The 18,121-nt window shown below is 43.5% G+C and overlaps 1 protein-coding gene across 1 annotated transcript; it reads right to left on the bottom strand.

The window, feature by feature from the left end:
• Positions 1–13,051: 13,051 nt before the first annotated feature.
• On the bottom strand, positions 13,052–14,820 carry LOC134209429 (uncharacterized). The gene is made up of 2 exons (XM_062685417.1): positions 14,178–14,820; positions 13,052–14,049 (listed from the first exon to the last, which is right to left on the bottom strand). Exons 1-2 carry the CDS (start codon positions 14,818–14,820, stop codon positions 13,052–13,054), a joined length of 1,641 nt encoding a protein of 546 aa, XP_062541401.1.
• Between the last annotated feature and the right edge of the window lie 3,301 nt (positions 14,821–18,121).

Raw genomic sequence — 18,121 nt, 5'->3', positions numbered from 1 at the left:
CACATTTTTTCCAAATTAACTGCTCTAAAAATATCCGAAATCCGACCTACTGATGAATTTTCAAAATAAAAAGAAGAAGACGTACGATGGTAAGTAACAACCAAATCCTCTATGGCAAAGTATAGGATAACGATTTGTAATGTATTAAATTCAAAATTAATTAGGATAACAGTACCAATAGTGGAGGTATTAGTAGATCCACAAAAGAAAATATTTTTTTTAAATGATGATTATGGGAAATTTTCAGCTTTAACCTTAGTAAGATGTTGGGGTCAATATGACCCAAAACGAAACTTCAAAGTAGAATAACTTTTTACCTGATAATCCGATCGTTCTGAAATTTCTTGACTAATATTTTGTGGAAATGAAGCATCTGACATGAAACAAGTTTTTTAAGTAAGATGTTAGGGTCATATTGACCCAGAAATGTAAATGCTTATAAAACAGTCAAATTATAACCGAATTGCAAAGTTTATATACCGTTCGAAAGATAAACTCATCAATATTGTAGCTATGTGGTGATATGCTGATTCTGGAGACAATGGCCACCGGGAAATGACTGGGCCCTCCTTAGCCGTGCGGAAAGACGCGCGGCTACAAAGCAAGACCATGCTGAGGGTGGCTGGGTTCGATTCCCGGTGCCGGTCTAGACAATTTTCGGATTGGAAATTGTCTCGACTTCCTTGGGCATAAAAGTATCATCGTGTTAGCCTCATGATATACGAATGCAGAAATGGTAACTTGGCTTAGAAACCTCGCAGTTAATAACTGTGGAAGTGCTAATTGAACACTAAGCTGCGAGGCGGCAATGTCCCAGTGGGGGATGTAATGCCAATGAAGAAGAAGAAGAAGAGACCTTGTCGGTCATATAAGGGGAGCATAAAAATCGCTCCATATATACCTTTCGATGGCTAATTCTTCATAGATTCTCTTAAAACGGTAATGTATGGTCCATGAGAGGGCTTCCGACGAAAGTGGCCACTCCCGGTACATGCAAGGTGCCCCCGGGGAGTCCGTAGGGATTGTACGACATTTTGCGGTAAAACATTCCGCGGTTAACCATTTCGCGGTGTACCAGTTCGCGTTCAGTACCATATCGCGGTATAACATTTCGCGTTTTATATTATTTGGCGGTATACCATTCCGCGGTTAGTACTATTCCGCGGTGAAACTTTTCGCGGTCAATTTGCAGGTTTAATTTTACTAATGTTACAAGTAGTTCAATAATGTGTTCTTTAGCTTTGTGAAGCCTCAGAATTCACCTAACTATTATGTTGGATCATTGAGTTTACACCAGACTCATATAAATTCAAATCCCAACAAAAAATATGTTTTTAACCAAAACATATTTGCAAATAAGACTACCGCCACCGCACCGGGGATGACAATGGGTCTGGGGGTGAGAATGGGTCATCGCTTTCACCGGCAGTCAGGAGGTCGAAGAGCAAAATCGTTTGAAAAGGTCTCTTATATTTTAATCTTCTTGCCCTCAGATGCATTCAATCCAATCTACAGGCATTCTAAGAGGTTGAGACAGTGACCCATTCTCACCCCCATTTGACCCATTGTCACCCCCGATGACGGTATGTAAAGAATGCGAAACAACTTTGCCTTATACCGGGCAAATGCAAACATTTAAAGAAAGCAAAACATAACATTTTTGCTTTATACCGGGCAAATGCAAACATTTAAAGAAAACGAAACAACAGATTTTTCGTTATACCGGGCAAATGCAAACATTCGAAGAAAGCAAAACAACACACTTTGCCTTATACCGGGCAAATGCAAATATTTAAAGAAGGCAAAACATCACAATTTGCCTTAGGGAACGTCCACAAATTACGTAACGCTTATAGGGGGGAGGGGGGGGGGGTTTGAGTGAAGTGTGACGATCCATACAAAATTTTCAGAAGCTTCATACAAAAAGTGTGACATAGGGGGGGGGGGGGGGTTGAAAAATTCCAATTTTTGCGTTACGTAATTAATGGATCTTCCCTTATACCGGGCAAATGCGAACATTTAAAGAAGACGAAACAACACATATTGTCTTATACCGGGCAAATGCGAACATTTGAAGAAGACAGCACATGATATTTAGCCTAATACCGGCTAACATTTAAGGAAGATACATTTTGCCTCATGAATAATTTTCAGTCATTCCATCTTCTGAGTTCTACCAGAATACCATAGCCTTTTAAGGTATTAAGACAGCGACCTTTACCATATGATATAGTGTATCTTGATGACAAAGTTCACACATCTAATATTGACAATAATGTATATGTCTTTTGGAGATAACATAAAATAATGCGTAAAAGAAAAGAGAAAAATACTTGAAAGGGAAACGCAATGAAAGAAACGGCCATATAAAGAAGAGAAAATTAATAGTTGGTAGAAAAGATTGGCAAACTCTTAAAAATACAAAAATGTTAAAAAGATAAGCTAAGCTTGAATACCGCGAAACGGAGCACCGCGAAATTGTAAACCGCGAAATAATATATACCGCGAAACGGAATACCGCCAAATTGTATAAACCGCGAAACAGATTACCGCCAAATGATACAGACCGCGAAATGGTTTACCGCGAAATGTCGGACAACCGTCCGTAGGAAAGGACATTTCCGTTTTAGCACCAAAATATGCCGTGCGGTGGCTCTTTCGTCATGATTTTCCACAAAATAGATGATTATGCGCTTGAAATCAATAATTGACCACATTGGCCACTCTTGGAGCCAATGAGGTGCCCTCGGGGAACCCGTAAAAGAGGACATTTCCGTTTTATCACCAAAATATGCCGTGCGGCGGCTCTTTCGTCATGATTTTCCACCAAACAGATGGTTATGCGCTTGAAATCGATAAGTGATCACATTGGCCACTCCTGGTACATGCAAGGTGCCCCGGGGAACCCGCAGAAGGGGACATTTCCGTTTTAGCACCAAAATATACCGTGCGGCGGCTCTGTCGTCATGATTTTCCACAAAATAGATGATAATGCGCTCGAAATCGCTAAGTGACCACATTGGCCACTCTTGGAGCCTATGAGGTGCCCCGGGGAACCCGTAAAAGGGGACATTTCCGTTTTAACACCAAAATATGTCGTGCGACAGCTCTTTCGTCATGATTTTCCACAAAATAAATGATTATGCGCTCGAAATCGATAATTGCCCACATTGGCCACTCTTGGAACCAATGAGGTGCTCTTGGGGGACCCGTAAAAAGGAATATTTCCGTTTAAACTCCAAAATATGCCATGCGGTGGCTCATTCGTCATGATTTTCCACAAAATAGATGATTATGCGCTCGAAATCGATAATTGACCACATAAGCCGCTTTTGGACCTTACCAAGGGCCCCCAGGGAACCCGTAGAATGGGACATTTCAGTTTTAACACCGAAATATGCCGAGCGGCGACTCTTTCGGTGTGTTTTCCCACCAAAGAGATGGTGTTTCGCTCGAAATCAATAAGTGACCACATTGGCCACTCTTGGAACCTATGAGGTTCTCTTGGGGAACCCGTAGAAAGCGACATTTCCGTTTAACACCGAAATATGGCGTGCGGCGGCTCTTTCGTCATGATTTTCCACAAAATAGATTATTATGCGCTTGAAATCGATAAGTGACCACATTGGCAACACCTGGAACCTATAAGGGCCCCCCAGGGAACCCGTAGAATGGGACATTTCCGTTTTAACACCGAAATATGCCGTGTGGCGACTCTTTCTGTGTGTTTTCTCATCATAGAGATGGTTTTCAGCTCGAAATCGATAAGTGACCACATTGGCTACTCTTGCAGCCTATGAGCTGCCCTCGGGAAATCCGTAAAAGGGGACATTTCCGTTTTAACACCAACATATGTCGTGCGGCAGCTCTTTCGTCATGATTTGCCACAAAATAGATGATTCATTCATTTATTTAGTCTACATCTAAACAGATAACACTGAATCAACAATTTGACGCCACAATACACGGTTCGAGGCCGCATCTCTCCATCCTCGTATACGCCCCACGCTCGCCAAGTCGTATAGATGATTATGCGCTTGAAATCGATAAGTGACCACATTGACAACGCCTGGAACCTATGAGGGGCCCCCAGGGAACCCGTAAAATGGGACATTTTCGTTTTAACACCGAAATATGCCATGCGGCGACTCTCTCGGTGTGTTTTCCCATCAAAGAGATGGTTATTCAGCTTGAAAACGATAATTGACCACATTGGGCACTCTTGGAACCTATGAGGTGCCCCCGGGGAACCCGTAGAAAGGGACATTTCCGTATTAGCAACAAAATATGCCGTGCGGCGGCTCTTTCGTCATGATTTTCCACAGAATAGATGATTATGCGCTTGAAATCGATAAGTGACCACATTGGCCACTCTTGGAACCAATGAGATGCCCACGGGGAACCCGTAGATGGTGACATTTCCGTTTTTATACCGAAATGAATAAGTGACCACATTTTCCATTTTGGAACCTATGAAGCACCGCCGTGGAGCTCATAGAGGAGGACATTTCCGTGCTTACTCTCACTCACTTAAAATCTATTAGCGACCACATTGGCCACTTTTGAAACCTATGAGATGCTTCCGGGGCCCTCCTTAGCCGTGCGGTAAGACGCGCGGCTACAAAGCAAGACCATGCTGAGGGTGGCTGGGTTCGATTCCCGGTGCCGGTCTAGGTAATTTTCGGATTGGAAATTGTCTCGACTTCCCTGGGCATAAAAGTATCATCGTTGTTAGCCTCATGATATACGAATGCAAAAATGGTAACCTGGCTTAGAAACCTCGCAGTTAATAACTGTGGAAGTGCTTAATGAACACTAAGCTGCGAGGCGGCTCTATCCCAGTGTGGGGATGTAATGCCAATAAGAAGAAGAAGAAGAAGAAGAGATGCTTCCGGGGAACTTGTACATATATATAGATATTTTTATCTTTATTCCAAGTCCAAGACATGCCGTGTAGCGGCTCTTTCACTTTTCCATCAAATCGTTGGTTATGCTCTTAACATCTAATATCAACCCGGTGGAACCCCAGGCCCAGTTTCGGCAATTGTGGAGTGCTGCGAAGAATCTAAAGTGTCTGTGCACCAGAGTGTAAAATAATCGATTTTTGTTTTGAAGACCACCTCTTCACTTGTCAGCTCACTTCCAGGCACATTCATTTTCGGTTCTGGACTGTCAATATTCAGTTGAATATTAGTCATTGAATATTTATGCACATTAGACTGGCCCAGATTACTATGGGAAGAAAAAAATGTTGTCGAATTCCACGGGGCACCCCCCAGAATTGTGTCTTTGGGTGAGAAAATCAATCTCTGAAAATTTCAGCTCAATCGCTTGTTGCATAAGCTGGCGCATTTGATTTGAAGTTTGTATGGGGACTTCAGCCAAAATGTATAGGAAAATACACCTCCGTCACTCATTCGATCTGGAAATTGGTTCTGATTGCTCGATTGACCTCAGAATTGCAAAAACGGCAATTGGTATGCTACAGAACAATTTCACAGAACATTGCATGATAATTAAATGAACTTTTATATAATTTTCGTCTGATTTATTAGGAGCTGATTTGTGGATTTTTGGGTTTTTTGATCGAATCGCATCAGCCGAAACCTATATAAAAGTTCATTTAATCATCATACAATGTTCTGTGAAATTGTTCTGTAGCATACCAACTGCCGTTTTTGCAATTCTGAGGTCAATCGAGCAATCAGAACCAATTTCCAGATCGAATGAGTGACGGAGGTGTATTTTCCTATACATTTTGGCTGAAATCCCCATACAAACTTCAAATCAAATGCGCCAGCTTATGCAACAAGCGATTGAGCTGAAATTTTCAGAGATTGATTTTCTCACCCAAAGACACAATCCTGGGGGGTGCCACGTGGAATTAGACAACTTTTTGTTTCCTGGGCCAGTCTAATGTACATTCTACAAATCGATAAATTATCTGAAATCTGAACACGTTTTTATTGAGTAAAGCAATTTATCACACAGAACTGAATCCGATTTGAATCCGCGAGGCCCTTTCAAAGGTAAACATCAAACACCCTTATTCTTGTTTACGTACGAACGCGCTTTCGAACAAATTATGATGCGCATTCTCGTTTACGCCAGCAAAATCAAATGGGGAAACGATTCGAACGAACTGCATTCGTTCGAAAGTTTCGTTCGTCCGTAAACAAGAATATGGGTGAATATAAACAATGCTAATTTTAAACCGTCTAAGACGAATTAAGTACTGTCCATTTAATTCCACCAGTTAATTTTCGTTATCTTTGCAGATACGTATTTCGACCACAACTGTGTGGTCGTCTTCAGTGTCTTGTACTTGACTCGACTTACAAGACACTGAAGACGACCACACAGTTGTGGTCGAAATACGTATCTGCAAAGATAACGAAAATTAACTGGTGGAATTAAATGGACAGTACTTAATTCGTCTTAGACGGTTTAATACATTCCACTAAAAGAGCTTAATATATTTTTCTGAATGCTAATTATGTTTTTTTTCTGCACATAGTAAACACACTCAGTGACAGTCGAATGAATGAGTTGGTGCAGTAGTCGTTTGACTATGTTTGCGATGTTTGTCAAAATTCGGACTGAAGTTGCTTCATGAAGATGAATATTTTATGCTCTGCTGTGCACACAAAATCTCACTCACTTTTTAGGAACTTTTCCCCAACCGATTTGCTCGCATTGAATAGCATTCGACGCAAAATCCTGCCCTATTGTTTCCTATTGAAAATTGGTCAGATCGGACTATGGGCTCCGAAGTTATGGCCAAAATACTAATTTCAGCACCTGCATGGGAAAATCACTTTTCTGGCACTTATGCTCATCCGATTGGCTTGCAATAAGTTGCGTTCAGCAGGAAATTTTAGAATGCAAATAAACAAATGTGAAAAATAAGAGCTATCTACCTATTAGTGTTATATTAGACTTTTCTTATATAATAAGGGACCGACTGTTTACTTCGATGATATTTACTTCCAGGGTGCAGCAGCCGTAAAAAGTGTAGACAACAACCTTCCGTGCACCATGTTTACGGTACTCGTCACTGAGTGGCGATACCGGCGTTTCTATCTACGTTGTTAAGCCTGCTACTCTATGTTCTGAGATTTTCACAATTTTCACCATGAGCTCATGGAAGAATGGTAGTTGGAAATCGATAAAATGTATGGGAAAATCAAGTATTTTGCAAATTTATGGAAAATGGTGGTGTTTTAGAAGAAAGTAGTGAAAAGGAATGAAGTATGAGGTGAAAAGATTATCTCCTGCACTTAGTTTGCACTGATTAGTAGTCTAATAGTGATGAAATTTCAATTTTACTACCATTGAAAAAACGCCATCTTTTGCATTAATCGTTTTGACTGGTACCTTATTCTCAACCCTTTTGAACGAACGATAAAGACACCATCACCACTAGGTAGATTAACTAGATTTTTTTTTCTACCAAATAGGTCATTCATTATAAACTTAATATCTACAACCTACAAGGTACCCGCAGGAGTCTCACAGAAGGAGAGATTTTCTTTTTTATATCAAAATGCGATCGGTGAAAACCTCAGACTTCTATATGAGTCGATATTGAAGCGACCATCGACTAAGGGGCAAGCCAGAGTAAACGCGACGAGCGATGCGACGCGACGCGACTCACGTAAAAGAATAACAATCATTATCAACAGGCTGTCAAATTGCACTGTCGCGTCGCGTCGCATCGCACGTCGCGTTTACTCTGGCTTGCCCCTAATGGTAATATCGAGATGTGGAATAGAAAATCCTTGGAGAGCTGTTCGAAGGAACCATCACAGTAGCCCAGAAACTATTTTTTAATTTGACTCAGTACTCAATTTCAAATGAAGAACAATTTCAAGCGCATAACTAACTTTTTGCGTGTGCTTAAATTAAAATTAAACTAACTTTTTGAAGACTTGTGGCCAGGGTAGACAATGTGATCTAGATCGATTTCAAACGCATAACCATCTATATGTTGGAAAACATGGTGATAGAGCTGCCGCAAGCGGCACAGTACATTTGATAATCATGAAAATGTCCTCTCCTACGGGTTCGCAGGTCACCTCAAAGGTTCCAAGCAAGAGTAGACAATATCACTAATCAACTCCAAGCACATGACCATCTGTTTGGTAGAAAATAACAAAGAAAGAGCCACCGCACGGCATATTTTGGTGTTAAAATGGAAATGTACTCTTCTACGGGCTCCCGGGGCACCTCATAGGTTCTAAGGGTGGACAATATGTCAATAATCGATTTCGAGGGCACCTATTTGGAGAAAAATCACGACGAAAGAGCCGTCGCATGACATATTTTGGTGTAATAATGGAAATGTCATCTTCTACGTGTTCTCCGAGGGAACCTCATAGGTTCCAAATGTAGCCAATGTGGTCACTTATCGATTTCGAGCGCACGACCATCTGTTTGGTGGGTGCACCTCATAGGCTGCAGGAGTGGCCAATGTGGTCACTTATCGATTTCGAGCGCATAATCATCTATTTTGCGGAAAATCATGACGAAAGAGACGCCGCACGGCATATTTTCGTGCTAAAACGGAAATGTCCTCTCCTACGGGTTCCCCGGGGGCACCTTGCATGTACCAGGAGTGGCCAATGTGGTCATTTATCGATTTCAAGCGTATAACCATCTGTTTGGTGGAAAATCATGACAAAAGAGCCGCCGCACGGCATATTTTGGTGATAAAACGGCAATGTCCTCTTTTACGGGTTTCTCGAGGGCACCTCATAGGCTCCAAGAGTGGCCAATGTGGTCAATTATCGACTTCAAGCGCATAATCATCTATTTTGTAGAAAATCATGACGAAAGAGCCGCCGCACGACATATTTTGGTGCTAAAACGGAAATGTCCCCTCCTACGGGTTCCCCGGGAACACCTTGCATGTACCAGGAGTGGCCACTTTCGTCGGAAGCCCTCTCATGGACCATACATTACCGTTTTAAGAGAATCTATGAAGAATTAGCCATCGAAAGGCATATATGGAGCGATTTTTATGCTCCCCTTATATGACCGACAAGGTCCCCGTGGAAGTCGTTTCCCGGTGGCCATTGTCTCCAGAATCAGCATATCACCACATAGCCACAAAATTGATGAGTTTATCTTTCGAACGGTATATAAACTTTGTAATTCGGTTATAATTTTACTGTTTTATAAGCATTTACATTTCTGGGTCAATATGACCCTAACATCTTATTCGTAAGTTTTTTCTAATATCCGAAGAAGGTTAATGAAATAATAACTTTGATGATAAATGTTTGTCACATGATCGATATTTGCATTTCCCCTACACAATGTGCTCATCATATGTTAGCAAAAAAATCGTCGAAATTGGTGTTTCAACCTTTGGTGGATAATGGAAAAGTTTGCACAATATTCATAGGATATAGAGAGGTATACATTATACAATATACATTATAAAAGATTTAATATATCCGAAAAAACTTCCTAACTACTTCATGGGAATTTCCGCTTAACAATCCTTTGTGCTTGTGTGTACAGCTAATAATTGTAGCTATTACCGAACAAAGGCACACGCGAAACAGCAAATATAATATGGGTCATTGGAGCTCATTCCATCAAGTGCACGTGGCTTGAAGGGTTGAAGATTTACAATCGTTCAGTAAAGCACGCTACGGTACATTATGCTTACTATACAGTTCCCACTTGTATCCGGCGGAAATCCGTGTGACGGCTTATGGGCCTTTGTCGTGACAATCTGTATATTCATCATCACGGGGTCGTCGGTCTGGTCATACTGAGGCTAACTGAGTCAAATACACATAAATATTGCACATGCACTAGACGAACACGCGCTCGAGCTTTATTTATGTGCTTCGAAAACGCCTCTCCAGATAGCCTTGCGAGCAAAGGCGTAGGGTTGTCAATCCGGAGATGGCGAGTTCGATTCTCAGTCCGGTCTAGGATGTTTTCCGGTGGGAAACAATCTCGACACCCTGGGCATAGTGTATCCATTGTACTTGCCGCACAAGATACATACTCAATGGCGGACATAGAAAAGCTTGCTAATATAATAATACTAAGTTGAAAAGCAAGTCAAGTTTCAATGGGAATGTAGTGCCATAGAAGAAGAAGAAGAAAACGGCTCTGGCAAGTTAAGGTAGCCTCACACCTCGGGAATTTGGTCCACGGTTTTTCCCCACGTATTTTTGCATATGCGATGTTTTCGGATTTTGAGCACGGAAAATCAAAATCCCGGCCCCATTTGAAATGCACGGGGATCAAAATCCGGCGGAAAATTTTCCCGAGGTGTAAGGTAGCCTTTACAATGAATGCGGATGTTTGCTTTTTGTAGTCAATAAATGTGAAAGCGGTCCGGGCTGTGACCAGCTGGTAAAGGTTACCTTACACCTCGGGAAAATTTTCCGCCGGATTTTGGTCCCCGTGCATTTTAAATGGGGCCGGGATTTTGATTTTCCGTGCCCAAATCCCGAAAACATCGCATATGCAAAAATACATGGGGAAAAAATCCGTGAACCAAATTCCCGAGGTGTTTTATTTATTTATTATCAGACTAAGGCCGGAGTGGCCTGTGCTGCACATAAAAGTCTTCTCCATTCAGCTCGGTCATTGACTGCACTTCGCCAACCACGCAGTCTGCGGAGGGTCCGCCAATCGTCCTCCACCTGATCGATCCACCTTGCCCACTGTGCACCTCGCCTTCTTGTTCCCGTCAGATCGTTGTCAAGAACAATTTTCATTGGATTACTGTCCGACATTCTGGCTACGTGCCCGGCCCACCGCAGTCTTCCGATTTTCGCGGTGTGAACGATGGATGGTTCTCACAGCTGATGCTGATCGTGGTTCATTCGCCCCCTCCCCGTACCGTCCGCCATCTGCACCCCACCATAGATGGTACGCAACACTTTCCTTTCAAAAGCTCGCAGTGTGCGTTGGTACTCCATGAGCATCGTCCAGGTCTCGTGTCCGTAGAGAACTACCGGTCTTATAAGCGTTTTGTAGATAGTCAGTTTGTACGTACGGCGGTGAACTCTATTCGATCGGAGCGTCTTACGGAGTCCAAAGTACGTACGATTTCCAGCCACTATGCGCCTCCGAATTTCTCTGCTGGTATCGTTATCGGCGGTCACCAGTGAGCCCAAGTACACGAATTCTTCAACCACCTCGATTTCGTCACCACCGATAGAAACTCGTGGTGGGTGGCTTACATTGACCTCTCTTGAGCCTCTTCCTATCATGTACTTCGTCTAAGGTAGCCTTTACACCTCGGGAAAAATTTCCGCCGGATTCTGGTCCCCGTGCATTTAAAATGGGGCCGGCATTTTGATTTTCCGTGCCCAAATCCGGAAAACATCGCATATGCAAAAATACATAGGGAAAAAATTCGCGGCCAAATTCCCGAGCTGTGAGGCTACCTTAAGGTAGCCTCACACCTCGGGAATCTTGTCCGCGGATTTTTTCCCCATGTGTTTTTGCATATGCGATGTTTTCGGAATTCGAACAGGGGGGCCGCCCCTTTAAAATACACGGGGACCAAATTCCGGCGGAAAATTTTCCCGAGGTGTAAGGTAGCCTTTAAGAACCGTACACATTCAGGTTTTATTTCTGCAGCTCGGCAATAGTCCCCACCGCCGTTCGCCAACAATATCGGCAAAAATAACGTTTGCAAGATGATTTTCGGCAAATTATTTGCTGATTTTCAACAACTTTGACAGAAATCTTAGCAAAAAACCTAACTTAATGCACCGTGTAGTTATACTGCCTTTCTCGTATTTAGTCAAGACACCAACCTTTGGGCCCTCCTTAGCCGTGCGGTAAGATGCGCGGCTACAAAGCAAGACCATGCTGAGGGTGGCTGGGTTCAATTCCCGGTGCCGGTCTAGACAATTTTCGGATTGGAAATTGTCTCGACTTCCTTGGACATAAAAGTATCATCGTGTTAGCCTCATGATATACGAATGCAGAAATGGTAACTTGGCTTAGAAACCTCGCAGTTAATAACTGTGGAAGTGCTAATTGAACACTAAGCTGCGAGGCGGCAATGTCCCAGTGGGGGATGTAATGCCAATGAAGAAGAAGAAGACCAACCTTTGGCGCTTATGTATAGAGTAGAGTGGGGCGTACGCACTTAGTTTTCATTCGATCATGTGGCCCTTATGAAGCAAGCTTCTGCATATCAAATCAATGTCGATGATTCATATACTCTTCCTATATGTTACCCAGGGGAAAAACATTTGAAGTGATTGAGATTCGTTTTAGTAGAACCCTTATTGCAAGACAAGTGAAAAACGGGTCTTAGCCAGTCAGAAAGACAAATCCAAAGGATAAAAAAGTGAAAAACGCACTCTTATCCCCCCGGTGGGGTAAGAGTATATATCGTCGTGATGAGCCGCATCGACCAAGGGGTCGCAACACTCTCCCCTGGGTATGCCAGGTAACTGGTGTACCATTACTTCGCGGCGAACATCCAGAACGGCAATCTTTGTCGCCGGTCGCTCGTATATCCCCGATTTTGTCTGTACTGCTACTGATCTCACATGTCCGTCCATTGCTTGGTAAACGGCAATAACCCGCCCTTTAAGCCAACAGTTCCTTGGAAGATCTGGGTCTACTACAAGCACGACATCATTTACCGCTATTGGGTAGTCACGGATCCAGCGTTGCCAAAATATGTCCGCTTCTCTTTGCGCCAGGATCGTCGTAAAATCAACGCTCTACCATCCAAACTTGTCGCGGGCTTGAGGCCGCTGGTTGAACCCAGTATGAAATTATTTGGTGTTAAAGGCTACCTTACACCTCGGGAATTTGGTCCGCGGATTTTTTCCCCATGTATTTTTGCATATGCGATGTTTTCGGAATTTGGGAACGGAAAATCAAAATCCCGGCCCCATTTGAAATACACGGGGCCCAAAATCCGGCGGAAAATTTTCCCGAGGTGTGAGGCTACCTTAATACCAGCGCCTCGGGGTCATCGACAGGAACATGCGTCAACGGACGTGAATTGATAAGGTTTTCAACTTCAGTTAGAGTATTACGCAGTACTTCACCGGTGGGGCGTCTCGTTGGTAGCATCCTTTGCAGGTTCACCTTCACTGTCTGAACGAGGCGCTCCCAAGCACAAACTCATGTGCGGAGAAGCAGGAGGAAGGAATGTCCACTCGGTATGTTGACTGGTTATCTCTCGAATGACTTTTTGCTGATCCATTTCGCGCAATGCCTCTCTCAGTTCCTTACTCGCTGCAATGAAGTTGGTCCCACGATCACTATATATTAGAATTGGAACTCCTCGCCTGGACATGAAGGATCGCAATGCCATGATGCAAGAATCAGCGGTTAGCGAGTGCGCAACTTCTAAATGTATCGCCCTTATCGTTAGGCACGTTATCAGAACGCCCCAACGTTTCGCACTTCGTCGTCCTACTGCCACACACATGGGTCCAAAATAGTCAATTCCAACATACGAAAAAGGCCTTGTATAAGCTGCTAATCTAGCAGTTGAAAGATCGGCCATTGGAGGAGGTTTAGGGAAAGCAAGCTGATTTTTGCACGTTTGACATTCTGATCTAACTTCCCGTAACAATGGACGCAGCTTTGGAATCCTATACACTTGCCTTATCTCGTTCAGAACGGTCTCATGGTTACGATGGTGATACCGCAAATGGTAATCTCGCACTAGTAATTTTGTTATGTGATGGTCCCTCGGAAGTATTATCGGATTTTGGGCATCCCTGGTGGCATATTCACAAGCACTAATCCGGCCATGCATTCCTAATACTCGCTTTCCATCTAAAAATGGATTCAAAGTGAATATAGAACTAGACTTTGGAATCGCCTTTTTAGACATTTCGGATTTCGATAGTATGAGTATCTCTTCGGAGAATAACGCACTTTGAGCTTCACGATAGAGTAGGTTTGATGAGTTTAGAAGCTCATCTTTGGTAAACGGCCCCGTATTGCGTTCTGTACCTTTCAGCCGAATATCGCTGCTGCTGTTTTTAGCAGCCGGTTCCATTCCGAATATGTTGCTGCTTGGAACAGCGGCTGAGGTGTTGCTTTGTGATATAGAAGATTCGCCTTAATCTCTTCCTTGGTGATGTTGGTGCTGAAGGGTTCGCATGGCCATTTGTCAGAAGACTGCCACACGAATTGAGGTCCTCTGAACCACCTACTTTGGCTATCAAGATCGACCGACCGCCTCCATTTAGTCGCCTCGTCCGTCACATTGTCCTTCGAGCTTATCCACTTCCAGTCCTTGATAGCAGTTGAATCCAGTATTTCACTGACTCGCCAACCTACGTATGGAGAATATTGGCGATGGTCGGAACGCAACCAACACAGAACGTTTCGAGCATCTGTCCAGAAAAACCTGTCTGTGATTTTGAAGGACAAAGCTTCACAAATTGAGTTAGCAAGTCTGGTACCAATGATGGCGCTTTGAAGCTCCAACATCGGGATGGATACGAATTTAAATAGCGCAACTAGCGATTTGGCCCCGACGATCATGCATTCCACAGTGTTACCCTGTTTAAACCGTAAATACACTACGGCCGCATACCCCAACTCACTCGCATCCACAAAGGTGTGTAACTGTATCAGCATGTCCGAATTTATTGACGTCAGGGAACGGTAGCAACGTTGAATTGAAATGTCTTGTAATTGCGGTAGAATGTGCAACCATTGATCCCATTTTTCGTGTAGGCTGTCCGGAATTTCGTCATCCCAATTTATAGCGGACCACCAGATTTCCTGCAACAGTATTCTGAGGCCGATAAGAACGTTGGAGAACAGACCCAAAGGGTCAAAAATAGACATGAGTGTGCGTAGAACCTCTCTTTTTGAGGGCTTTCGCGCTCCTGTCAGGAGTTCAGGTTTGTGTTTTCGAGAGAGCTAGTAGGTGAATGTATCTGTGTCTGTACACCACCACATTCCGAGAACCTTCTCGGTTGCCAACTCAGATCCCATATTGAGACTTTTTTTGTGTCTTTTCTTGATTTAGAGCTTGAAGAACAGGTGAAGAATTTGAAATCCAATTTCGAATTTCAAACCCAGCTGCAGCGTGAATTAGTCGATGTACTTTTTCGCATTCATATTTTTAATAAATTGTACATTTGATTTCGTAACTCAGTGCTTTGCTCGCTGTTTGGAACACCCGGCGTCTTTCTAGTCTGTCCGCTTCGGTTCTAGCACGTCGCAACCTTCTTTCAACTCTCAGACAGGTTCTGCGAAGATCAACTATCGTGCTCGTCCACTAGTGCACCGGTTTGCGGTTGCCGGTTGGCAAAGTCCTCCTGGGCATTGTCACGCCACACGCTCGTATTAGGACATCGGACACCACTAAGGCCTAGAGTCCGATTTTCCCACCGTAGTGATTCTTTCAGCAGTTATGGGTCGAACTGCGAGGTACGCCATCCTAGATCAGCTTTACCGACCTACCTTGTGGTTCTGTTGGGGGTAAAGCTGACCGTAAAACGTATTTCCTGATGGTCACTAGCAGTATACCCTACGTGAACCCTCCATTCAGGCTCCACCGTCCATCCCGCGCTGCAGAAGGCCACATCGATGCATGACTCTCCATTCGATCTTCTGAACGTTGACGCTTGGCCCTCGTTCAGCAGGACTACGTTCAGTACCGCTAGAGACTCTAGCAGGATATGACCTCTAGCGTTAGTGAACCGAGAGGCCCAATCCACTGCCCACGCGTTGAAGTCACCTGCTACAACAGATTATCTAACACCCTAGTCTACTGCTCTATGCAGTAGCAGCTACAAAAGTAAACTCCGTTTACCTTTGCTATAACAAAACCCTCATCATCAGGAGATGACACTATCACCTCGATGGGGTACCTTCCGCAAGTCCAGATTAAAGACAGACAGAATAACCGTCTTCGACCAGAGGTCGCACACACTGAACACTTAACATCTAGCATTAGACAACGGACAAGGACATTTACACATTTACACACCCAGTGGACCAGTGGAGAACTTTTCGCTTTACGAAAAGTTTTCTCCTTACCGGGGTGGGAATCGAACCCACACTCCACAGCACATGCGTTTAGACGATTGACGTCGCTAACCACACGGCCACCGAGCCCAGATGGTCACTATTCCGGACTTATCCGCAACCCAACTGCTATATTTAGCAGGGATACGGTACGGGTCGGACAGCAAGGCAACATCAGTCTTATTTTCGTGTACCGACTGTTGTAAGCACTCAAGTTAGACTCATATGGTGCGTCAGAAAGAGTGTCAGGTCAGGGTGTGTCAGATGGAATGTTAGAGAGAGCACCCAAGTAAGACTCAAACGGGATAAGTGCCTGTGTGATTGTAAATGAGCGAGTACATTAAGTAATGCCTATCCCCCAGAAGTAATACTGGGAGGCAGTTCCTGGGGGGACCAGGGTATTAGCAGAGAGGGTAACTCAAGTAACCTTCCGCTACTTAGGTGGGCTTAGTGGGTCGGTCATCTGTCAACCCCACTCCCTGAGTGATAATTTCAGGTGTCTGGTAGATTTGCCTTCATCCCTCTATAAAAAATAGTCTTAAAGATACCGAAAGGCCTTGCCAAAAAAGGTACGTAGCTGGAAGGTCCACAAAAAATGTTGTTACGCTTCGAAAATTGATAGTTCAATCAATGTTTCTCCCATCACTACCGGGTGTCAGAGGGTAAAACGCATCTTCCTTCTTGTCGGACATTTTACTTTGTGAAATGATTCCAAATAACTCTCATTAGCTCCAAAGCCCTGATATCAATAGTTTTAAAATAACACTCATTTAAATTATTGGTCCACGTAGTTCGGCAGTGCTGGCAGAATAAACGTTTTTTTGCATATGGTTTGAACAATCAATCTTCGAAGCGTTATAATTTATTTCGTGGACGTTCCAGCAACGTACCTTCTTCAGCAAAGTTTTTCGGCATCATTTGGGTTATACTTTAATGCATTATGACACTTGGTTTACGATTAACTGAAACCTCTAGACGTAAAAAATGCAAAAAATATACGTTTTCTCATACTCATTTCCATACAAACGCGATGTGGAAAGCGAGGAAGTAACTGATCGGGCCCAAATTCTGCACTGTTGTTCGGGACCCAGAATGGTTTCGAAAACCCATTGATTTGATAAAATGACCATGACGCTCCACTCTTAATGGAGAGACATTGTTCACGAATTACAATTACAGTGATTCTTTCATATGACCAGTTTTTGTACAGTTTTCGCACATGAATAATACAGACGTTAGCTGGATAAGACAATAGCCAAATTTCCATTTCAAATAGTTTGGCACTATACTCTATAACCTGCATGACATCGGGGTGGTAGAGCTAGGCATTATTTTATTGGTTTTTATTGCAGAGTGGGGCCCAGTGTTGTGATGCGGAGGTGGAGTGTGTGAAAAATGGACAGAATGAATAAACACGAGCTTGTCTGGTGAGCCAAGGGAGCCTCTGCAGCCAGTTTGATCGATATAGCTTTCGTTTTCTCACAGTAGTCGACTAATCGTCCGGCGGATGTGAGGGTGATGCCTGGAATGGGATCGTTCCTTCCGACTGTTGTCGTGCTTTATTTGCTCTCAGAAGTACGAGTACGACCGGTGGGGAACGGTTGTAGAAGACGATACGAAGATGGTATTTCCGACAGGATCCCATTCCCGGCACAGGCTCAAAAAAAAAAGAGATAGAAACATTCATTTGCCAAAAACTCCTCCGTAATCGTTTGTGCTCACTCGATCATTTACTATGTAGCTAGTTGGAATGAGGAACAATAATTATTCGACTTATTCAATATATTTGCCATTTTTGTCAGCAGGGTTTTCGAGATGAGATAAAATGGTTACAGTGTACAATTTCTCATACGAAATTTTTGAACTTCCGGAACATTTTACAACCATAGACTAATAAACCAATTCGAAATGCTGTTACTTTTCCAAATTAGTAAAAATATTGCGTCACGTAATACATGGAATCACCCGTCATGATACATTGCCGTGTCGGTACGGTATCCATGCGCTTGGAAACACGCGAACTTAAAAACATGGGACCTCTTCGGTCGACCAGCGCACCGGCACCAGCCAGGATACTTGCCCGCGAATTTACCGCCACAACGGGGTTCGCAGT

This window comes from Armigeres subalbatus, chromosome 2 (assembly GCF_024139115.2).
Source record: "Armigeres subalbatus isolate Guangzhou_Male chromosome 2, GZ_Asu_2, whole genome shotgun sequence".
In the NCBI taxonomy this organism is placed as follows: domain Eukaryota; kingdom Metazoa; phylum Arthropoda; class Insecta; order Diptera; family Culicidae; genus Armigeres; species Armigeres subalbatus.
Note: the sequence above shows the minus strand (reverse complement) of the source record. Positions and strands in the feature narration are given on the sequence as shown.

What these genes read in the sequence shown, in the direction of transcription:
- LOC134209429 (XM_062685417.1), bottom strand. Translation starts at nt 14,820, where the DNA reads ATGTCTATTTTTGACCCTTTGGGTCTGTTCTCCAACGTTCTTATCGGC. An exon ending in GGTCGATCTTGATAGCCAAA is followed by an intron (nt 14,050 to 14,177) that starts GTAGGTGGTTCA and finishes GCAACACCTCAG; the next exon opens with CCGCTGTTCCAAGCAGCAAC.